The 25,077-nt window shown below is 41.4% G+C and overlaps 1 protein-coding gene across 1 annotated transcript in view; it reads right to left on the bottom strand.

Annotated features, from left to right (window-relative positions):
- The window catches only part of cmip (c-Maf inducing protein), a 53,957-nt gene extending 29,663 nt beyond the window's left edge, over window positions 1-24,294 (bottom strand). The window contains exon 1 of the mRNA XM_022756041.1: window positions 23,405-24,294. Within this exon, the coding sequence (XP_022611762.1) occupies window positions 23,405-23,731 (327 nt within the window). The 5' untranslated portion in view covers window positions 23,732-24,294. The remainder of the gene's footprint in view (window positions 1-23,404) is intronic.
- Window positions 24,295-25,077: the final 783 nt, after the last annotated feature.

Below are 25,077 nucleotides of genomic sequence, written 5' to 3'. Positions count from 1 at the left end.
AAAAAAAAAAAAAAGACTTCAGAAAACCTTTAAAAGCTTCTTGGACTCTTGTTCCTTGTTATCAGCAGACAAACACAGATTTTAAAGTGTGCTTCACTCTTCTCAGTTAAGTGTGACACAAAGCAGAGATTATAGTGTAAAGTGTAAACATGTCAACGTCCTATCAGCGGCTCCCATTTGAAACAGAGTGAGCACACTGAGGATTTAAATATTAATAACTGTTGTGTTTGGGCCTGCAAACAAATATTTATCACAGGAACTGGAGTGGGACACACCAGGTTTCCATCAGGAAAATAAAAACGACAAATAAATAGAAAAAAAAAAAAGGTGATAGGAAAGAAAGATTCCTCCTGGAAGATTGAAGGAAAGATGATATGAAGAGAGAACTGAGCGAAGTGCTGCTGCTGACTTGAAGTGGCTGATTCACAATGAAACTCCATTAAAGAGGAACCACATCCGGCTGTAGCTTTTTTGAGTGTCACAATTTTTAGAAGTAATATGCAGCCTTAATATTTAGGAAAGTTTCCTGTTTTATAAAAGAAATAGGCTAGATATTGGAAAATATGCTTTTTTTTAATGCGTTTTTCTGGGGGAAAACAAATGAGTTTAAGTGTAAATGAACAAGCCTGTTTGTCTCTTGAGAGTTACAAGAAACGATTAGCTTAACTTAGCATAAAGACTGGGATGAGACTGTGGAGGGTCAGTGATTGAGGACATCATCACGCTGTGTTTGCTTTCTGCCTAATGTCAGCTGGTTTTAGCTCTTCATCTGTTTGCCTCTGTCCTCCTCTCTGTGCTCACACCTAGCCCACAATATTTTAATACAGCTGAATTCACAATTACGCCGCTCTCATTAACATGTTTTTCTGTTTCTGTTGTCAGACAACGGGACAAGTAAATGAAACACAGTCCATGTTAACTCTACATGTTGACTTACAAAGCTGCTCTTTTGCTACTAAAATCCTGCTTTTATAACTGTGACGTCGTCTGACAACATCACCAAACAAATCAGTTCAAGACAAAGACTGAGCTGTGATTTCAGATGAATTTACTGTAACATGGTCGCTCAGAGAGAAAAGACAGAGACACAGAGACAATAAACCCAAACATGGCCCAAAAAAACATCACCTCGCTCTCTTCCCTGACTTTCCTGCCTCACTCTCTCACTGTCCCTATCACAATAAAGCCAAAAATGGCCAAAAAAAAAAAAATTAAATAAGAAAAAACAGACACAGTTTGTCTAAAAAGTTGCTGGATTTGTTGCCAAATTTGGTGTTTTTTTAAAAAAAAAAAAAAAAGTCGCTAAAGGTGGAGGAAAAGTCGGTTAATGTAGCAACAAATGTGTTTAATTGGCAACACTGCTTGTTAATGCCGATTCATTTTGAAAGAGGAACAGCCAATAGGGAAACTCCAACATTCAGCCTGCTGACCAATGGTGTAACTTCATGACTCAGTCAGTCAGTCAGTCAGTCAGTCATTCGGTCAGTCAAAGACACTTGAATTTACAGGGTTGGCCGTGCTGCTGTGGTCCCGTCAAAGATAAACCTACCAGTACCTCTAAAGCGGCATAATTAACACACTGTATCTAATTAGTTTCATCTGTGCACAAAAAAAAATAAAGTTGTGGTTGTGACAATCACACCCACTTTACACAGCAACTGGCCAGGTGTGCACAGGTGAGGGTTAAGTAGGATTTCATTCTTCACACCGCTACAAAACTGCAAATGCCTCCAGAAGACAGAAGGAATGTGTGCCATCATCCCCATCTGCACAACTCACTGTGTCAGGACGACAAAGACTCTGTTGAAGAGATTTCTTGTCCCGGCACTGTGTTGCCATCTCTCGAGCAAGCATCATGTGTGGAACTACAAAGAAGGAATTTGTTACTAAAAAAGACTTTGATTGATTGATTTATTTTTAAAGCCCCACATCAGATTCAGAATGTGTTCTTACTGTGGAGGACTGTGGACTTTGTCAGCCATTAGAAAACACTCAAGCTGAATGCTTGAAGACTCCTGGTGTTTGCTGTAACCATGGATATGCAAACAACAATCATGGGATTAAAGGAAAAGTCAAGATTTTAAGGCGTGCCCTCTTCTTCGTATGATTTCAAATCAGATTTATGATTTCTCCTTAGTGGACAATGAAGATGCTGATATCTGCTTATTCCAGCAGTGTGTGTTTCTATTATGACTGTTGACAAGAGGCTGTGTGAGTCTGAGGCNCCCCCCCCCCCACCACACACACACACACACAGCTCCTCTCAACACAAACACATCTAAGTAGTTACATGGAAGCAGTGGCAGCAGCAGCAGTGAACGCCTGCTCTTGCCCTGGCTTCCCTCTGCAGCGGAGTCGAGCAGACAGGTGGTTCTCTTTATTTGCATCCATGTCACTCGCTATAGAGCAAACAGGCACTGCCGCTCCTCCTCCCCCTCCCTCCCTCCCTCCCTCCCTGCCTCCTCCCTCCTCCCTCCTCCCCCTGCTGAAGAACAAACATGCTGTTCCTTTATTTACGCCTCCCTCCGTGGCTGATAGAGCAAGCTGGCTCTTCTGTCTTACCCCCCCTCCACACACACACACACACACACACACACACACACACGCGCACGCACACACACACACACACACACACACACACAAACACACAAAATCCCTGTTGTGAAACTGCACGCATACAGGATTTTCATTACGGACAACATCCATGGCAAATATTGGTTCTGGGCGAGATGTCTCATTTCCTTGGAAGAGCAAACGTCAGCCCCTGTGTCTGTCTGTCTGTTTGTCTGTCTGTCGTTCTGTCTGCGCGTTCGCTGCCAAATACTGTTTTTTGCTTGAGTTGAATACACACACCACACTAACGAGACAAACTGCAAAATAAAGGGCAAAATATGAAATTGTGCAGGGAGCAGGGAGATAAATGGAGCTGTGTTTTTCAAACAGGCAGAGACAAAGCAGGATGGACAAACAGAAGGAACTTCAATTTTCTGATAACCAGCCGAGGTTACCATAGATACTCCATCTGCACAAGAGCGTACAGTGATTGTCTGCCTCTCTCTACCTTACTCTCCATCTCTCCCTCATCTTTTCCGACTTTCCTTCCTTCTCTCTTTCTTACTCCTCGACTCCGTTTTCCTGCTCCCAGTCCTCTGTTTCTGTCTTTTTTCTCTTGTTCTGTCTCTTTCTGTTCTGCTTTTCATCGTGGAGGAGGGTTGGAGGAGGCTACAGCTCCTCTCGTCTCTTCTCCTCACTGCTGTGTTACCATAGAAACAAGAGGATGAAGATGTATGTTATGTTTTTTTTTTTTTTTTTGTTTCCAGGGAGAAGCAGACAGAATGAAATGATAGAAGGAGAAAGAAGAAAGAAATGAAAATAGAGAGTAAGCAGGACCTGTGCACTGTATTTACAAAACTGTTCAATACACCATTACTGATCATATTACATCACTGCAGGCAACAGTGAGGTGTCAGTTTCCACATCTGGACACATGAGGCTGTTGTTAAACGTTGTTAAAGGCTGGAGATTTGTTTCAGGTTTTCATCCCTCAGCTGACTGTGTCCATGTCCAGGAGCAGATCAGTACTTTTGTATGTTTTAAACCAATTTAACTACTACATTGACACTCCCAGTCAAAAGTTTGAGAAAACCTCAATTTTCCCAGCTGTTTCCAGCTGAAATGAAACCATAAAACAACTGAACCATTTGAGATTTATAAACAAGGAATTGTGGAATCTTTTTGAATTTAATTGTTGAACTAAATTTAACTTAAATTTTTGACTCATCCAGCAGCTGAACTCTCTTGTGATGTTATCGCTACAATGGAAATGAAACATTGTTCAAATAGTTGGTCCCAACACAGTTGCACTTGCAGGCTGCTTTGTCCAGTTCCTCCCAAACTAGCTCCATGGGGTTTAAGTCTGGAGACCGTGCTGGCAGTGTGTCTTCCTCTGTTACTCATGTTTTTCCCACCATTCTTTTTTTTTTTAAGTTATATTTTTGGGCATTTTTGCCTTTATTCTGATAGACGGGGAAGTCAGGGAGAGAGAGGGGGGATGACATGCAGCAAACAGCCGTGGGTCAGACTCAAACCCACGGCCACTGCGGTCAGGACTGAGCCTTTGTGGTACGTGCTGCACCAGGTGTGCCACAGAGGCGCCCCTTTTCCTCCCCTCATTCCGACAGCCATATACTTTCTGCAGTACAGTATTGTCCTAATAATGCAGCAGAGGGTGTAGTTTGTTCCAACACACAGAGGCTTTGTAAGTCATCAACCTGAAAGAATTGTTTGCATTAAGTTCCAAGATTTCATTTACTTCCATTGCTGCAGGAAAACAGGAAGTTAACGCATTTCTCAATCCCTGAACAAGGCCTGTTCTCTATGAAATTTATATGGCTTTTGTACCATTATAGGAACAATTTGGAAGTTTTGCTATTGCTTCATAGCTAATGTTAGCATTAACAGCTGTTTACTTACCAATCGCCCATTGTTGTATTTATAATACAAGAGGTAATAATTTGCCCTCTGAGCAGCTACTTCTTCAGGGCCAACAGTTAATGATGAACAATGAGTCAATCATTAATGTACATGAATGTTTTGCTGGCGATTAGTATCATTAACTAATGGCCTAATAATGACTGATGGTTATAAAGTGCTACCTAATATAATTCGGGGAAAACAAGCAAAATGATGAAAATTAACCATCCAGCAACTATCTAACCAACAAATTCAATCAACAACAACAAAGCCTTCTAACACACAACACTGATACAGCACTACTATAGCCCTTTGAATACTGCCGAACATAATGTTAAGCTAAAGCAGAAGACTTGTGATATCATGTTTTTCTAACAGTCAACAAATCCCATGAAAAGACCAAAAACAACAATGACTAACAAAAGATACATCTTATTCACGACGATGAGCCACACTGATGCACTGCCTGACATGTTCCTTCATTAGCATGAACACACACACATTACAGTTCATTTTGACTCAATCCCACATTCACAGTCGTGCCACCGCAAATATAGTCTGAAACAACTCCACTATTTCTTCCTCTGCCATTCACATTTGCTAAAAACTTCAGTTCCCAGCTGCTCTATAAACAAACTCAGCCTATTTTTTTTTAAATGACGTCTGTGATAATTTCCTGTACACCTTCAGTGGAAACCAGTGGGTTTTCAGTCCACAGGCACAGTGGCACCAAGTCAAGACAAAATAAGACAAATGTCTCAATAAGAAAAATATAGGTAGGTGTGATGTGACTTTGGAAAGTCACAAGTGTCAGAATGTGTAAATGCTGAGTCACTCATCAACAACCCTATCAGCTGCCTGATAATGTTATGTTCACCGAGCGCTGCAGGGCAGTGAAAAACACCAACAGGCGGAGAGAGAGAGAGAGAGAGAGAGAGGAGGACAATGACAGAAGGAAGAGGAAGACTGAGGGGGGACACAGCTGACTGAGTCAGTCTGAGCAGCAGCTTTAAAGGAGACACCTGTCAGGTGTTCAGCTCCTGCTGCACGGGTCAGTGCACTGAAAAGGTCAAGCAGCCATTTTAAAGGTCAGTCCACTACATACACACTCAGAACAATACACACATTAGTGTGTATTGTGCTGTGGAATAAAGTGAACTGTGTTTTATTTAATAATGAGAGAGGTTTAGATGGGACACCAAACCTAAACAGTCATTTGAGAGGTCCTTCACTTCTTCCTCCCCTCTTTCCTTCCTTTGATCCTTCTTCTTCTGTTCTTTCTCTCCTCCCTCTCCCTCCCTTCCTCACTTTACACCATACTTTAGGTATTCTCTTCTGCCATGTGTAATCATCTTCTTTACTTTTTTGCTCGTTTTTCCATCATCCTCTTCTTTCGCCCCCCACCCCCAACCCCTGTTTCCTTCCTTTACTCATCTTTTTTTACTCCCACACTCCTTTCTTTCCCCTTCCTCTATCCTCCCACCCACCTCTGGTCCCTCCCTTCCTTCCATATGACTTTCCACTGCATCTCTGCCGTCCTTCTCCCTCGACCCTTCCTTCCTTCTTTGTTTCCTCATCTTTTACTTCCCTTATCTCACCTTTCCCCCCGCAATTTGTTTCAACTTTCTTTCATTCATTAACTTGCTCTTTCCTTTTCTTTCTTCCTCTCCCTCTCATGTTTATGTTGTTCCATCTTTTCTGTTTATTATTATAATAAAAAACTATGAGTCATGTTGTAAAACATATGCATAATGCACCTGTATATGTGATAAAACAGATGTAACCAAACCAGGGCCGAGACACTGTGGACGCTGAATCCTCACGGCGTTTAGCAGCCGCCGTGTTTGCTCGCATCACACAACCAGTGATGACCACAACCCTCCTGCTGGGGACAGATAGTGAGTGGATAAGAGGGCATTTGAGCACACAATTCTTCCTGTTCCCGTCATCGAGCAAACATTATCATCTCACATCCTGTGTTCCCCCGGTTTCATATTTACCAATAATCACATGACAGAAGCTCCCAAACAAAAACACATTGTGCAGTGACCCAGATTTAAAGGGCGACGAGGTGATCGCCCCGCTGGTTCGCTGACCCTCACAGATTGATCACACAATAACATAAACATCTCGTCTGCTCTGTTTAGGGACTTAGTCACAATGTAGAACTCGTGTGTGACGTTGCATAAAGAGTCACTTCCCTGAATGATAAGCCGCTCTACTTCTCCAATTGCTTAGGAACAACCAAACTGCTGCTGGTAAACTTGGAGGACGAGAGCTTTTCTGTTGAGTTAGCCGTGTGCAGATGGTGATCTGTGGTTTGACACAGCTACTTTCTGTAAACTCAAACTTCAAGCCCAAAAATGTAAGTGTCGAACTCTTGACTCACTCACAAATTAAGAAATGAATAACAGCTGCTTCCAATTACAGCCATCTCTGTCATCGCTGCATGACTGGAGGGACAAGATAATGCATGTGGGAAAGTCCATTTTAACCCTGATGAGAAAAGCACTGTGCCAAACTAACTCAGTTCTACAAGAGGACTAGTTGGTTGTGAGATGTGAGAATTTGCACTTCTTTGATCCTCTGTCTTATTACTACGACAAAAAAAACAAAAAAACAATTGTGAAATTTCGAGAATAAAGCCGTAATATTGAGAATGAAATCATAACATTTCAAGAAAAAAGTTGTAATATTATGAAAAAAAGTTGTAATATAAGTAAAGTAAAATATAAAATATAATAATAAAAGTCATAAAATGTAAAATTTCGAGAGAGAAAAAAATGTCTTTTAGGAATATTACAACAACCAGTCAAACAGGTGAAAGGACAGTCAGTGTCAGTCTGAGCTGCTTCTGGCAGCTGCTGTTTGTCTGTCTAACTATAGAATAGACTCAGTTTCCTCACAATCTTTTCAGTGTCCTGATGATGATGCTGATGCTGATGATGATGATTTAACAGAATTCACCATGTACACTTTGACATAGTGCTCCTCTAGAGGACAGGTAAAAAGGCTGGCTCCACCTTAAAGGGTACCCAGTGCTGTGGAGCGATGTTTTTAAGAGTGGGTCCCTGTTTTATTCATATTTCGTGCACATGAACAAGGACGTTACGTGATGCCCCTCAGGTGATGTTTTTACGTTGTTCCAATGATCAACAGTTGGTGCCACTAATGCACGACGCAATGTAGCAATGCGCCAACAAAGCTAGCAAAGAGAGAGAGCCACAAGCTAGAAAACATAGATGTGAAAAATATTTACAACAAATGTTTTATAAGGAAGGAAATGTACCCAACAAAACAAACAAACACACAAACAAATAAACAACAACAAAAACTCCACAAGGTTCCCTTAAAACCTGTATCATTTCTGTTGATACTAAACCTTTATGGGACCAAAAAAGCTGCGATACGTATGAATCATATGGTGCCCTCGGGGCCCCTGAGGGCCTCAGGCCTACGGACAAAAAAAAGAAGAAAAAGAAGGGAAAAAAGAAACACAGACATCACTTTTTCTTGTGATGGGCATTTGTCATGAGTTTTGAAGACTAAGGCTGAGTATTTGATCAATACATTTATTTGATTAAAATGATTGATAGACCATTGATGATTCAAATAATTATTCACTCCACTCCTGCTCAGTGCAGCACACAGACACAAGTAAACAGAATACAATACTATCAACACTCCACAGTCCAATGCCATAAATACAATGAGTCCAGCAACAGGTTTTAAATAATAATGATTAAAGTATATCTTCTTCTTTATTATCCAAGGGCGTCGGTTTAGTTTTATCTTTTTTGTCAGATAGCCAAAATAATATGCTCACGTGTTCTTTTCCTCTCTCTTTCCGCGTTCATATGCACACGTGTTCACACACATACACACTCACTCTGCAGAAAGTTTACTTGAATTGAACATGTGTTTGCTGAGGTACTACGGTGGAGTAAAACGGCCTGACGTGCTGCTGCACAGGCTGCACGGCATGGAGCTTGTTCAAGTGAGTCAAGTGAGCCGGGTAAGATCCAGACAGCCTGTCTTTACTTCTCTGTTGCTCTTGATAGACTGGAGGCAGCAACAGGCCTCACAGCAGCTCTGGAGATAATCTCCCAATATGTGAAGTGAGTGGAACCCCTATCTTGTTTTTTAATAATTCCAGATTTTCATGGTTTTTATTTTCCTTTTTAAATGTGTAAAACTCCCACTGTGACACACTGGGTGCTGCATCGCCCCTCATTGGACTGACAGGTCTTCTAGTGATACGTTAAACATACACTCAACACAAGGTTCATTCCCATCCAGATACACCAGTCATAGTTTTTTCAGAAATCTTGTACGCTGTTGTTTTACTGCTTCATTTTTTGTTGAACATAAGAAAGTAGAGATAACGAGTGCAACATCACATGACGTCATGGTTGGTTTCCCTCCTGTCCTTTCAGTTTTTTAAGTCACCAGCCGCTGCTGGTTTCCAGATCATCCTTGATATCTCAGTCTTTCACTCTTTATCAAAATAATCAACGTTTTTTTGCAGAAAACACACAAACCTGGCAACTCCTCGTTACTACTAACACAAAGGAGAGTTCAAATGGAAAGATAATTTGAGATGGGTTATATATTGGTAGGTACATGTTCCTACTGTCCACAACCAAATCTACACCCATGCTGGAGTGTGATCAATACGTCTTGATAAGTAAAAACTAAAGATTGATTGATTGATTAAAAAAACAGAATTCTTTGAATGTGGGTAAATGAGTGAACAACTGCACAGACTGACATCAACATGTACTGAAGACACAACACCTGTGGCAACAACAATCACTATAAACAAACAGCCCAAAAAGACAGAAACAACCACAACTAAAACAACCAAACAGCAACTCTTAGAACAACAATCGCAAACAGAAAAATTAGACCAATGAGACAATACTAACGGCTGTAGAGGGAGTAAGATCAGCTCCTGGCAGCTCAGTCCACCAGCACGACAGAGAAGGGGAGTGCAACAGCTGGAAAACTGTAAGTAGCTCCGCACGTCAGTCCAAATGTAACATTAACCCAAACAAAAGTATAAATCAGATGCAGATGAACCTCACATGTGCAGTTCTGATTATCAGGGAAGGTTACAGTGGAAAACAGGCCTGTAAATTGTACTGCTGTGAGCCAGGGTTATTCCCTGTAGTAGCAGGTCAACTCTCAGTATTGTGACACAGCACGGCAGACGTGCACAAACACACGGTCGCATCAGATAGTGAAGCAGTGGAGAGAACACGTCAGTTGTTGTTCACATATTGAAATAAAAATGTCTCCATAGAGCAGGACTCGGTGAGTAAACCGTCTCAGCTTTAGTTCTCAATACACAAAACTACATCTATAATCCCGAAGTGCTTTAATATTCCACAGGCACACAATGAATCTGCACCTGCACTGCTCGCTAGACGTGAAACAACAGCACTGGCACCAGAATAGGTTGGACAATGAGACTTTTTGTCCCCCTCCCCCTTCAGCTTTTATGGTAATGTAGTGTCTAAGCCAGGTAGAACACTGGTATCGATAATGTCTTTTAAATCCAAACATAATCAATCATTGTGTAAATAAAAAGAAATCAAAGTGATCTGACATCCAATTAAATTTGATGATTTGATTCTGTTCTGAATCTTATTTAAAAGATAAAAAGACACATATTGGTTGATTGGTTGATTGGTTGGTTGGTTGGTTGGTTGGTTGGTTGGTTGGTATGTTAGTAGGTTGGTTAGTTGGTTGGTAGGTTGGTACGTTAGTAGGTTGGTTGGTTGGTTGGTTGGTTGGTATGTTAGTAGGTTGGCTGGTTGGTTGGTTGGTATGTTAGTAGGTTGGTTGGTTGGTTGGTTGGTTGGTAGATAGGTTGGTTGGTAGGTTGGTATGTTAGTAGGTTGGTTGGTTGGTTGGTTGGTTGGTAGATAGGTTGGTTGGTAGGTTGGTATGTTAGTAGGTTGGTTGGTTGGTTGGTTGGTATGTTAGTAGGTTGGTTGGTTGGTTGGTCGGTTGGTTGGTTGGTTGGTTGGATGGTTGGTTGGTTGGTTGGTTGGTAGATAGGTTGGTTGGTTGGTTGGTATGTTAGTAGGTTGGTTGGTTGGTTGGTTGGTATGTTAGTAGGTTGGTTGATTGGTTCGTATGTTAGTAGGTTGGTTGGTTGGTCAGTTGGTTGGCCGTTCTCTGAGTGAAAAACATCAGGGTCTGTATCAACAGCAGTTAGGACACTCTTGTTGAGTTGGCACCCACTTAATTTCTAATGTAGGAATGCACAGGAAGTGTTTCACTGAAGGCTAAGACTGGTTAAAAAACAACTACAACTACCAGACGGAAAAACTAACTTGTCAGACGTTAAAGTGCAGAGAAACAGAGGGGTAACTCCAAAACTGTTTTGCATTGGTCTGCTTGTGCATGTCATTTCATTCATGCAGACTGATAATGGTACGTTTGCATTTAAACAGTTTAACTTCAGTTTCACTGGGGAATCCAAGGAGTCCTACATCTGTGTTCCTTCTTTAAAATAACAAAAATCGAACAGATAAACACCTTTGAGAACCTTTAAGAACGTCTCATTTGGCCAGTCTGACATTTAAATGGGCGGCTGCTCATCACTGGCACTTTCAATCAGTTTCCATCAGACACCAAAACCTGATTGGTCAAACCTACTTTCAAATTTCCAGACTGAAACAAACTTGGCAACTGGCAACAAGTCGGGTGACAGATCATCTAAACAGCCTCATAGCTCTCTGATTGGTCCAGGATGTAAACAGGGCCTTCTGAAGTCAGTGCCAATGACGAGTTTGAAGCCTCCACCAAAGGTAATGACAGACTTGTTTTAAAAGGCAGCCAATGAGAGGAGACCAGTGTTGACTTCATGTGTGCAGTTTTTATGTGTCACATATTATAAACTGAGAGTTCACATAATCTAGTTCAGGTTCCCACGACGCCATAGGCTCATTTAACCAATCCCTGACCGTCTTTCATATCCTCACCCTCTCGTTTCTAACTCAATTGTTCCTCCGCCCTGATTTCTCTGTTTCGTTTTCTTTTTTAAAATCGTCTTCACACATAATTTTCTGCCTCTGACAAACAGCTCTCTGGATTAATAAGATGATCTGTAGAATCACAAACAAGCCAAAAACACAACTTGACCTCTGACCCCTGTCTGAATGTCAAATACTTGTTTCCAGTGCTTGTGGTCCAAAACAACAGTAAGAAATAAAATAGCTTGTAATGGAAAATTGTTTTTCTGGGCTTTAAATGACTTTTTAAATGACTCAACTTTATCTGATGTTGGTTCTCATGCAAGGAGTCCAAAGCTACAGCTACAGCTGAGGATGAAAAACAACAATGCAGTATATTAAAACTGCACTTTGTTTTGCTCCATTTTGAATTTAGTTTCTTATTTTAACTCTTTATTCTTTCTTCTTCCGTGTTCACTTGTGAGCTATTACATCAAGGACAGATTAAGCTCCAGGGCAGAGCTACTTCATAATAGCTTTTAAATATAAATTAAAAACTCAAAGGAATAGTTTGAAATTTCTTGCCGCAAGTGAATAAGAAGAAGAGTTAAACCACTCTCATGTTTGTCTATTAAATATTAAGCTAAAGCCAAGAGACTATATACTTTTCAGAATAAAATGAATAATGTGTGATATTTTTTTTTGTCAAACTTTAATCACTATTTTATTTAGAAACCTTCTCAGTCAGCTTTGCAAAGTCTTTGTCAACAGTTACTGGAAGTCTTCTTTCATCGCTTCAGAAGGGACGTCTAGTCTATCTACCATTTGGGTGGAGTGACCGTATTATTACAGTGTGTTGTAGTTAGCTGTGTTTGATCACCACTTTTCTTTGCCGGTGGATATGGTTGAAGTTGGGCAATCTGTGGATGTTGTTTAGGATTTATTTACCGCACCATTTTCCTGTAGACCTCCTGAGGAGAAGATCAGGATGATACAGAATGACAGACCAATGTGTGGCTCACTGGACAGAGGTAAAAGCTAAATTTTATTGCTTGTTCTACAGAGATGGGTTTTACAAAGCTATAACACCACTGGACATTTGAGGGCAACAGTAAAATCAAAAACATGTGGGGACTGCAGTGTTTGAACTTCAACAGAGAAGAAGGGCCAGTGAAATGCACAACCAACAGTGAGGATATCAACTGCGTCGTCTTCCTGGAAAAACAAGACCTCCCCTTCAGGGGCCCATGATGAGGGAAAGGAGTCAAATAACTGAAGCCATTAACTGGAGCTTCTTTCATTTTTGTCTGAATATGACAAACATTTGTATTGCCACCCGTCTAACAACAAGGCACATCTGCTAAAATTTAGAATGAGGCAGTTATAGTCAGTAACTTTGCACAACTGTGCTCTGCTTTGTTTGCAGAAGATATTACAGCCCTGATCTTTGAGTTTATGTCGGTCATTGTTGTGATGGAGGAGCTACGATGTGCCTCCAGACTGACTGGAGTCCAGGCGAAAGTCAAGGAGAAGATCTCCCATGGCTCTCTTCATTCATGCTACGCTCACACCCTGAACTTGATGCTGAACCGTGGAGCAGCAAAGAGAGAAAGCGCGTCAGAGAGAACGTAAAATATTTTTTTTAACGTCACACCTCACTGGCCTGGCTGCGTTCTCTTCCAGAGCTCCAAAGCGAACACAGCTGCTTGATGAAATATGTTAGAGGTGACTCCCACACACATGCAGCCCCAACAAGACAGCGCTTTACTTCCAGACTGGTTTACACAGTGGTGGAGAGAAAGAAAGTAAGAAAGCTTTTTGAGCCAACTTCTGCACACCGCAATGAATATAATGATGATACTGAGACACTGGTGAGTTTATTATATTTGATTTGTTTTTATTGCCATTGCCTGTTTGATAAGATGATTGTGTTACAGTTTGGACCTTTGGGGCTGTGAGGTGCGTCCTGAGTTGTATTTTTTTTTTTTTTTTGTAATACAACAGTTGTTTGTGAATAATAATACTGTATATATTACATAGTCTGTATGTGTTACAAAAATCTTTAATTATGGCCAGATGTGCTACAGAGAAATCATAACAGTAGCTTGGTTGTGTGGTTTTCAGTGAACTTGGAGGGAGATCAACACTGAAGGCTCAAGTTTTACAGGAAGTTATGTGCTGGACTATTTCTTGGCTGAGTGCAATGACTTCCTTTTCAAGTTCAAGAAAAAGTTCCCATACAATGACAACTTCTCAATTTTTCACTGGCATGAATTAAACAGACAAGATACAAAATGTTGATTAATGAAATAACACACCATATATAATATAGCATGCTATTATAGAGGAAGTGCCAATATCACATGAACATTTAATTCATGGCAGTGTGTGTTATCTTTCTACCATAAGGCAAAGCAGCTGTGCATAAATCACTCAATCATGCAAACTAGTAGCCGAGGTGCCACAGTGTGACATCAATGCAACTTAAAATGCAAAGAAGATTATTGGAGATGTAAATTATAACTGAGCTGCGAAATAACTGGGAAGACGTGTGTGTGTTTGTGCGACTTCCCCACGCCCTCACTCAATGTTACTTTTTTCAGCACGGTTTAAAAACAACCCCTGATAGACATGATTAAAAACACTGATAGAGAAAAGACCGCATCAGGCCAACAGTCTGCATTACACTGTCCATCACTCACAGATGCCCATAACAAGGGGAATAAGTCCAATTCCAATCTGTTCTAAATATCAAAAATAAATATGGCAGAGAGTGCTACCATTCCCCACTGGGACTCAAATCTTTGCCTAATAGCTGCATTGTTCAGACAAAACTGGGAGGATCCAGTATTTGAAGATGAACATGCACTGCAGCCAGTCCTGGAGGCCTGCCCAGAAGCAGTGTGTGTGTATATGTGCGTGTGTACGTGTGTGTGTGTGTGTGTGTGTGTGAGCTCACAGGTTGTAGTCATTGCACATTGTTTCTTTTCCCCTTTCATTTTGCATTAAAACAATACCACCAACAAGCTCTGGCGGTCCAGCTATCCTTTGTTGCTTCTGCTTTGACGAGCAGAATGACGTGCTGCGTGATCAGCTGACCTGGATGTACATTGCGTATACTTCACATTCGCAAATTCTGGTTCTGCTTCAACGACGACATGCACTTTCCTCAGTGTCCTCAGGAGCTTTCTCCTCTTCCACCACCTCCGTCCACAGGGTTAAGTCCAGTTTAATTCAAAAGCACAATCCAACCTACAGTATATTCTTGCAGTTCAACAGTTAAGTGTGTTGATACAGTAAAGTTTGCCGTTTGCAACTGTGCTTGAAAATATATTTGTTGTTTTTTATTTGACATATCAGGTACTTTTGTGCCTTGAATAGTTTCCTGTCTTTGCAGAGCTCATAACCAATCAAACTGCTCTGTTCAGGCCTGGTTCAGAGATGGCTGAGATTAGGACTAGGGCCATAGTTTGGGCTGAAGCCTACTTAAAAGAGAACAAGGTTGTATGACGCACTATGCAACCACATCAGGAAGCTGACTTGTATATACTTTCTATACTTTTTTTTTTATAGAAGCAGGGAGTTGTGATAGCAGAGCTGTAACACCACACACATTCAAACATGGCAGGCTGTTATTAGCACTGAGACTTCAGAGAGAGTGAAACCTCTGAGAAAAGAACACATTCTTCCTCTTACAAATGAAAAGTTACATTCATAAAGTAAATTGCACCCTTGCTCACTTCAGTACACTCACGGGGTTTTGATGCTACAGCCTCACTTGGTCTGGTGTGACCAGTAGCTTATGTTAGCTAATGTTAGCAACCATAGCGCAACTGACATTATTCAGCAAATCTGCCTGCTTTACTCTCTACCTGCGTTACTGTTACATTATGTTTTAGCTTTTATCATTTCCCTGTAAACATCACTGCTCAGCAAACATTACACAGTCTCACTTTAATTGACATACTGCTGGTGTTTAACATGTGTACAGAGCACAACCTCTAACTTGCAGGATGTGATGTTGAAGTCGAGACCATGATGATCAGTTTTTATTTCCACTCTTATGGTTCCTTTATGCAGTGAAGAAAACTTTATGCCTTTGGAATATAAAAGAAACACTGGTTGTCTACGGAAGTAGATTTGTCTCAATATTATTTGTGTGAACAGACTGACAATCCGTGTGTAAATGTGTAATCTGTAAATATAAAACGCCTTCCATAAATACAAAAAATACAGTTGTAAACTCACAAAAAGACTTGACATACACTATCTCCCACGGAGTTCTCACATCCTGCCAAAGCGCGAGGACTTGACATACACTATCTCCCACGGAGTTCTCACATCCTGCCAAAGCGCGAGAACAAATTCCACAAATAAAAACATATCTGTCAATACATTCAATTAATTTACAAATCTTTTCCTTAAATAATCGGGAACAAGTAACGTGCACTACGTTAATCGTGACAGGACCTGGATAAGGGTCTTTGATAGTATGGCTGTTGGTGTTGATATTTGTTTTGTTGAGTGACATATTGCAATTTTATTGTTCATTGTTAATATGTGGGCTACGCTAATGTTAACTGCTAAACTGGCATCTATTGCCATGGCAACAGTAAACATTCATGATGCAGACCGGGGAATGAAAGCAGGGTGCTGGATTTACATTTGAGTTTACAAATGTATTTCTTGTACATTCTATACATGCCTAATAAAAGAAATGTGTGTGTTTCTTTATTCTTTTGGCATAAACTGATAAGTGGATATGTGCAACTCTGCGGGCATAAAGGGAAAAAGTCTGTGCCTTCCTATAATCCACGGTGAGCTCAAACACACACACACATTCACATCTCAATGAACGAAATGTCATATTTATGACCTCTGAAGCCAAAAGAATTTACTTACAGTACTTGAGGGAAGCAAAATAAGACTTGCAAGGTAAATAATCAATATACATATCAGGTAACGAAATGCTGCTGATCATTTTACAGCCAAATAAAATGTTAGATAATAAATGTTGATTAACCTTTTGAAAGTATTTGATTATTCTTTGATAATTAAAACACCAAAGGATCTTCAGTGAAAGCAAAACTGATGCTGAGGATCACATAGATCTGAACGGCTGTGGTCAATGTGCAAAAGTGAGGTTGACAGCTTCTTTCAACAGAAAAAGTCTCAAAATGTGGCTAGATGACTTAATACGGTAATTATATTAATTATGTCATTGTGTTGTATTTGTATTGCATTTGCAGTGTTTGTTTATTTCTCTCCTCTCTGTGCTCACATATACAGTATTTCAATAAAGCTGAATTCACAATAAAGCTGTTCTCATTTAAATGTTTTTCTGTTTCTGTTGTCAGACAACGGAAAAGTTTTTAAGTAGTAACTGAAACGTTGCCCACTAAGATACATGTTAACCAGTGGTCACTTCCAAACCATCGGCAGGGCAGTACTGGCGACTCTCTTCTACAGAAAGTAGCTAAGGTTTGTTCATAAAGTCGCTATATTGGACGTTAGTGAGCTCCTACTTAAAAATGTAAATGGTAAATGGACTGCATTCATATAGTACTCTTCTTGTCTTAACGAGCACTCAAAGCGCTTTACACTGCTAGTCACATTCAGCCATTCACACATACATTCATACAGCGCTTTTCCCTACACTTATAGAGCTTTTTCTACCATACACACACAGATGATACATCGGGGGGTAATTCGGTGTTCAGTGCCCAAGGACACTTTGACACATGGACTAGAGCAGCTGGGGATCAAACCACTGACCTTCTGATTAGTGGAAGACCTGTTCTACCTACTGATCCACAGCTGGCCCTTTAAAAAAAAAAAAAAAAAGTTGCTAAAAAGGTCAGTAAATCTAGCAACAAAGATGCCAAGGTCAACAACACTGCCCCCTCCCCCCCGAATAGAAACATGCCTATTCATTTTGAAAGAACAACCACCAATGGGGAAACTCCAAACAGTCAGTCTCCAACACTCGGCTAGCTGACCAATGGTGTAACTTCGTCAGTCAGTCAGTCAGTCAGTCAGTCAGTCAGTCAGTCAGTCAGTCAGATTCATGTTTCTAAGGCTGGCCTCGCTGTGGTCCAGTCAAAAAGGGTACCTTAATTAAAATAAATTGGTAATGTGTCTCAGAAACAGGACCCACCCCGGCTTCCTGTGTGATCATTAGACTCTTCAGACCCCAGACCTGACCAAGAGACACTCTGCTCTGCCCCCCCGACTGATTTCTCTAAAAGGCTCCAGTCTCTTGCCTTGCTACCTATAATGAGCCCCTCGTGCTCACGGCGCAACCAGATTCCTTTCATCTCACGCCTTTTGTGAGTGAGGCGAAGCACAGGAAGTGCTTGCTTGCACTAGCGCCCTTCTTACGCAAATGTGATGTAGGTTAGGTTTCTGACTACAGTTGTGGCAGGCAGGTCTGTCAAAGGAAAGAAAAGTGAGTCACAAAATTCTCCTCCTTCCCAGTGAGACTCTCTCTTTCTCTCTCTCTCACACACACACACACACACACACACATTTATGGAGAATGAAGCATTCACATAATAATTCCTTCCTAAATTAGTAAAAATGTCATTTTCTGTACAGCTTTCAATATGAGACAAAATCACTCACAGGATTGTAGCTGTTTAATGAACACTGCTTTAACTTAAAATAGGATTCATGTGATTTTTGTCACTCAAACAAATGAAACCCTCTTGGCAGCAGCGCTCAGTTTCACAAAGCTCTTTTCTCATAGTCATCTCAGTTATTCGCTGTGCGTGGGGATGTTGGAGACGCAGAGTCAACGCTCTTTGCCTCCTTGTTGGAAGTTAGTCTCACTGAGAGAGAGCAGAGCAAATGGGTCAGCATTGTTCCTCTGCCCACATAACCGCTCCGCTCGACACCGAGCACAACAACTCCACTCAGGAAATGCACATTCATGCTTCACCCTGAATAAAACCCTCTTCCTCATATTTCAGCCTTTACAGAGCGAAGAATGTGTAATATCGTCGACAAAGCCAACTTGTAGACACATGATCCCTGTATACCGGGTGTCACCATTCACACACACACACACACACACACACACACACACACACACACACACACACACACACACACACACACACACACACACACACAAGCACACAAGGGAAAACAAAGGAATTAGCACTAGTATCATGATTTCTACCACAGATTCAGTTTCCTGCCTTAAATTCAGAGCAGGCTGGGGTTCACTAAAGGATAGCTTGTGATGAATTACACCATTTTCATATTTCTTAGTATGTTAACAAAATGTGCAGCCCTGAAGGCGTTCACTTGATGGCTTAATAGCATTGAGGTACATTGTTACCTTTCAGAACATTTCCCTTGGTCTCTGAGGGTTTTTACAGGATAATTTATGAGATGTCAGCTGGTCCCAGGGAGTCAGTGGCTGTTACATTAGGCTCTCTGAGGCGACAATGAAGCACCTACAATAAGCGTGAGAGACCCTTGGAAAGATTCAGCTTTAGAAGGATTATATAGCAACAAATGTTGAATTGTATAAGGGTAGATGTCCATGTGTTTGTTCTATATTTACACTGTGAAAGTATCAAAGCCTCAGTCCACAGAGAAATGCACACAGCCTGTATACAGAAACTGAGCCTTAAAACCAGCCGTCAGGACTTCTGGAACTTTGTGATGTCACAAGAAAGCAGTCACTGCTCTCAGCCATGTCCCAAGCCCCGCCCACCTGGACCCACCATCCAACCTTGCAGGATTTGGTTTCTCTGAGTGTTTACCTGAAATCTGCTATATTTTTATTTGATCATTCAGAAAACATTCAGCCAATCAGAGGACAGGTTCAGAGTCTCCCCTCCTCTGATTGGCTCAACAACCTGTTGTTACTAGAGAGAAGCCTGAGAGAGGAGATGTAAAACTACATGATGGTTTTTGGTTTTTAAAACCACAAATATATCTTTTTATGGATCAACACACACAAATAAAACACAAATACGTACTAGCTTCTTCTGGAACTTTGAACCACTAGATTCACTGGAAAAAGCTCATAATTTCAGGGTCATGGTCGAACACACCAGTAGCTTACTTGGTTACACACCTTCCATATATCAAGGCTGAATCTTTACCACAGTGGCCCAGGTTCAAATTCAGCCCAGGCCCTTTGCTGCATGTCGTCCCTTCTGTCCCGTCCTTCCTGTCTCTCTCTATTAACTGTCAAATAAAGCCCAAAATGCAACAAAAAAGAAGAACTTCCATACTCAAGCACATCTGAACTGCCGGACAAAATGTAGACACAGGATAAAAATTTTATTTTTTTTTTTATGTCTCGTACATTTGTAAAATTCTTGCTTTCTCAGATAGCATGGCAATAACAGTGTGGATAGGGGAGGATTATGGTTATGACAAAATATAGCTCACGTAAGTCGGGGTGTTCTTATATATATATATATATACATATATATATATATATATACACACATACATATATTTCTCTGATAAATGGGGTGAACAAAAATGCTGTCAATACAATTCAGTCCACCACCACTAAATGCAATTAACATGTATTCCATTATAAAGCTCATTAAAGTAAACACTTATAGCAGAGCTGAAGTGTTGAACTGCATCAAACTGTACATGTGTTACTCTTTCTACTGATGCAACACTAAAGTGATTCTACTCGCAACCAGTCCATGAAAGATTTGACATTAGTTATTGTGATATACTCAGTGTCTGGTAGTCATTTCAAGTCTGCAGGAAACAGATGAGGTAGTTAGCGTGTAAATTAAATTTCAACCAAGGTCATTCAGAGATCCCTGAGAGGTGTCAGTACAAAAAGACCACAGCAGTGACACCTTCCATGAATTCTGTCTGTAGAGATGTAGAAATAAGTTTTTCCTAACTCCTGCTCCGACAGAGATGGTGCTGTTGACAAAGTTTGACGGCTGAGCCTGTTTCTTACTGAAACCACAATCAATAAAGAATCACTGATACTTTGTGGATCTCTCAGCAACACCATTAAAACCACATCTAGGAAATGTGATCAGAGCAACACAAAAAGCTCCCAAACAGCTAACTGTTATTTTACTGGACATTAACTTTTTACAAAAACCCACAATAGACCTACACATACTGCACTACCTGTCTAAATAGTGTTTGCTCAAGTGTTAGCATGGCTCCTACTATCATTTAAACTTGTGTAACACATGTAAAACAAGGAGATGAGAAACATATGTCCGATGACAAACGATGGGATTGATACAGATGCTGATTACACACAGGTTTCATGCTGCCATATTCTTTAGGAAAGTCCCAATGACTGTGTGTCCAACAGAGAACTAAAGTGAGCTGAACCAGCACATCTACTCAAAAGGAGATGGTCTACAGAGCAACCTCACAGGAAAGTGACCAGCTAGCAATGCATTTTGGGAAACACTGACAATGCCATTGTTGGTCTTTTTTTTTTTTTTTTTTTTTTTTTTTTACATTTCTTGATCAGATTCGGAGGAACATTTGGAACAGGACAGTCTTGTCAACCTGTTATGACCTAATCAATCTTAACATTTCAAAGAGTGTAGCCACTAATATTTAGCTTGTTAATACTAATGATAACATTTAGCCATTCCCATTGTACTAACTAATTCCAATCATTTCTATTAACCAGTCCAAACCAGGTTATGATCATTTAGTTTGCCTGAAAATACAATGCTTCAACTCCATGGTTGCGACTTGCTCTGACATCAAACTGTTTTAATTGGTCCAAATCCACATGACACAGCCAGTCCAAACTTTACACTCCTCCAGAGAACCAGGAGACGTGATAAGAAATGATCTTCACTGAAAGTTAAGGAAGCTGTGGTTAAGGTTGTTGATAATGAGGCAACAGAAATGAATAAACCTTGTGTATTAATGTGAAATGTAAAGCTGCTTGTATCACAATGATACAAAGGCTCTTATTGTTCGTTCTTGCTTTTAGAAAAAAAGTTTCAAAGTACTCAACTGAGGCAATCACTCAACACTGTTCGTGCTAAAATGTTTGCATGCAGCTTACTTTATTGGCCTAAAACAGTATCCCATTAGTAATTAAGCTAATCAGCAGGTTGTACTGCGTGGTGTGTGCTTTAATGAACTGCTCAGACAACATGCAATTGATCTGAAGGGGGCGGTGACACCAAAAAGCCAGCAGTAAAACTAAGCCTGTAATGTGTGTCAACAAACAGGAACTACAGGGAAGGACGCAGCCATCAGGCAGTTTTATTATGGGCCGGTGACGAGTTTACCTGAAGCGCCAGAGCCAATGAACCATTACAGCTCAGTGGTGCGGGATCCGTACTCATTATCGGCCGATACAAGAGTTCGGGTATCAGAATCAGGAAGGAAAAAATGATATCGGAACATCGCTGACTATAAACTGGTTGCTATCAGGAAGTAACCATGACATAATGCTTCATGATTGTTATCTTCCCAAGCATGTTTCATACAGTCATTGATTCATAATAAATATCCTTTCAGTACATCACCCTGAATTATATCATCGTGTTACACCTACAACAACAAGCTGTACACAAGCATGTAGTGATGTGTACAATTAATGAATTCAGTTGACATTACTGAGGTTTATAGTTGACAGAAAAGGCATAAACCTGATGTAAACAAGCAGGTAAACTGAGTTCAGGTGAGTTTACCCTTCACTATATCCTCATATCTGCAATAAAAAACAACCTCCAAGACGTTGCATGCTGCAGTAAGCAATTCAGCACACTCTTGTAGTGTGGGTGTGATAGGCAGACATCCAAAAAACCTCTAACAAGGTGTGTTGATAAAACAATGGGCCTGGCTTTGTGGAAAATGTCAGAAGTGTTGATGATAACAGAAGGAGAAATAAAGGCTTTTATTATTTCTGCATTATTCTGCTGAAATACTAACAGTTACAGTCGATCCCCACAGACATGTATCCTATTGTGGTTAATAATAACACAGTGTCCATGTCCAGGCTGGTGCACATATAAAGTTATAGTGTAGAAAATGATGATGATAGAATGTGGGGGAAAAAATAAACCCTGAGTTCCTGAAAATAAATATTTTTCAATTTTGCCACTGTTTGGATTGGTTATCGTCGCTCCTCCTCTACTATTGGTTAAAATGTCCATGCATAATGTTTATGGTGACATACAGGCCTGCCGGCTGTGGAGCTGATCAACAGGACGTCGGCCACCACCAAAGCTAAACTGGACTATGAAATTATTAGAAAAATGATAATACCAGTATTACTGAAGATGGTACATGATCAGAGCATCCTTCCCTTCCATTCTGCACGCCTTCTGTTTGTCAGACAGGAAGCAACATAAGCAACGGGTTGTTGCAGGCTGCTGCTGCAGCAGGGTTCCAGTCACTGGCCCCTCAGACCCCCTACTGATGGGTTTTATTCCCAAGGACTAATGAGAGGAGATCTTTGTGTTTCATAATTTAGATCAAATCTCAAATCCTCCTGCAGCCAAATAATGACCCATAAGACACAGACACACACACAGACACACACACACACACATATATATATACATATATACATATACACACACACTCCAGGGACCTCCTCTTTAAGGGACCTTGCGCGTCCTCTGCACCCCGGTGAGAGGAGAAGGCAATAAGTCACAGGTAGGAGAAGATGTGTTGGACAAGGAACTGATGGGAAGGGGGGTGGGGGTGGAAGGTTGCAGGTCACAGCAACAACGTTGCCGATATAATCAGCAGAATGGGCCATGAGAGCGTAGACACGCTGCCTTGTAAACTGCGTCAACAACAGACTGTGCGTAATCTCAGTGCGCGTCTGCTGCGTCCAGACAAGAAAAGACAAACACCAAAGCTGCCTGTGGAATGTGAAACGCAGCATTAAACAGTCTCTCTCTCCCCCTCTCCCCCCCCCTCTCTCTCTCACACACACACACACACACACACGAGGCTAGAAAGCAACTCACCGTGGCCGAGGTCAGGCTGCTGTCTGTGAGCGTGAGGTGGTGCGGCTCCCACCTCCGCAGGAACTTGGAGGTGAGGATCTTGCTGAGGAAGGTGCGGGGGTGCTTCACCACGCACACCTGGATGTCCCCCTCGTGGAGCAGCTTGTATCGCATCCCGCTGCTGCTGCAGTGGTGCAGGGACCTCTTGCACGGCCCTGCGCCCAGCTTGGTGTTATTATTGCCCTCCGACATCTCTCCCAGCAGAGGCTTGTTCTCCTCGCACTGATAAAACTGGTTGTTGTGCAGTTCGTTTCCTCCGCCGCCGCCGCTGCCGCTGTTGAAATCCATAGTTCAGTAATCCAACAGTTTATTGTTTCCAAATGTTAGTATCAGAGAGGGGAGGGGGTGAACGCGTCGCAGCGATGCAAGAATCCTACATGTAGGCTATATAAAGAATAGAAATGTATAAGGTCGTTCGGATCGAGCTGTAGGGGGGAACCTACCTACCGATCAACCGCTATAACACGACCTCAGTTACTGTAGACAAGGCCGAGACAGGCGCACAAATGCCACCAAACAGTGTCTTATGGCAGGGTATCCAGGCCGGGTAAGGTTTTAATGATACAGTGCAAATAATCCACCATTTTCCTACCCGCACAATGCCCCATGAATTGTCTCCACGGTGCGCGTCTCGCCTCCCCTCCACCACCAACGAGCTATTCAATATGTTAGGGCCATGGCCTTATCCATTCCGTCCGCCCCGATGCCAAACAAGAAATAATCCACAGCGAGGAAGGCAGGGGAATGAGGAGAAAACGGCCCAAATATCCAATGGCGGCGGCCCTAGGCTCCTCCGTGGGGTTTTGTGGTCATTACGAGCTCACTGGCACGGTTTCCTTTTATTCAGTCTTTTCCCCTATCTTGGTGTACAAGAGCCAGCACTCTCCGGCAGCGCCGTGCCGATTGGTCCCTGCTCGTTCATGTGATACCGGACTGACGTCAATGGGGAGGCGAGCGGATGAGCCGTGTGTCTTTTGCGCTTGACTGTCTGCCGAGGGCGCACGCTCACCTCCTCTCTCCCTCCTCCATCCCCCATTCCCCACTCCCCTCTTGTGCGTAGAAACATGGAGGACGGCGCAGGCACTTGTGTGAATCTTCTGCTTTCACTGGAAATGATAAAGCTGGTTGGAATTTTTACCACGGAAGGAGAGCAGAGAAGACGTTCATGCAACAGCATTTGGGTGAGTTTATTACGAGGAAACGTATCGTTTACAGTCAGTGTTTACTAACCTTCAGGAATGATATTAATCTGCATGAGCTATAATTTGTGGTATCATAAATTGCAATCATCAAATTAGACAAGATATTAAAACGCATGCATTTCTGAGAGGAAAATTATTGATAAAGAAAACTATGATCTGATTCTATCAAAAGTCATTCTTCCTTATAATTACCACTGATTGGTTTGTCCTATTTTTATTTATATAGGTTACCACTACAACACCTGAGTCATGTAATCTCCTGAACTAACCTGTTCTACCATGATTCTCTAAACTGTGTCTACCAGGGCCGTACCTAGGAATTATGGATGTCATGTCATAGGACCTCCCAACCCATCCCCACCAGACCACAAGGTCTACAGACTTTTTAAATGACTCAGAGTTTAATTTTATATCTATTTCATTTATTTTATT

Source organism: Seriola dumerili, unplaced genomic scaffold, assembly GCF_002260705.1.
Source record: "Seriola dumerili isolate Sdu_G_001 unplaced genomic scaffold, Sdu_1.0 BDQW01000242.1, whole genome shotgun sequence".
In the NCBI taxonomy this organism is placed as follows: domain Eukaryota; kingdom Metazoa; phylum Chordata; class Actinopteri; order Carangiformes; family Carangidae; genus Seriola; species Seriola dumerili.
This window is presented reverse-complemented; position numbering and strand designations above follow the sequence as displayed.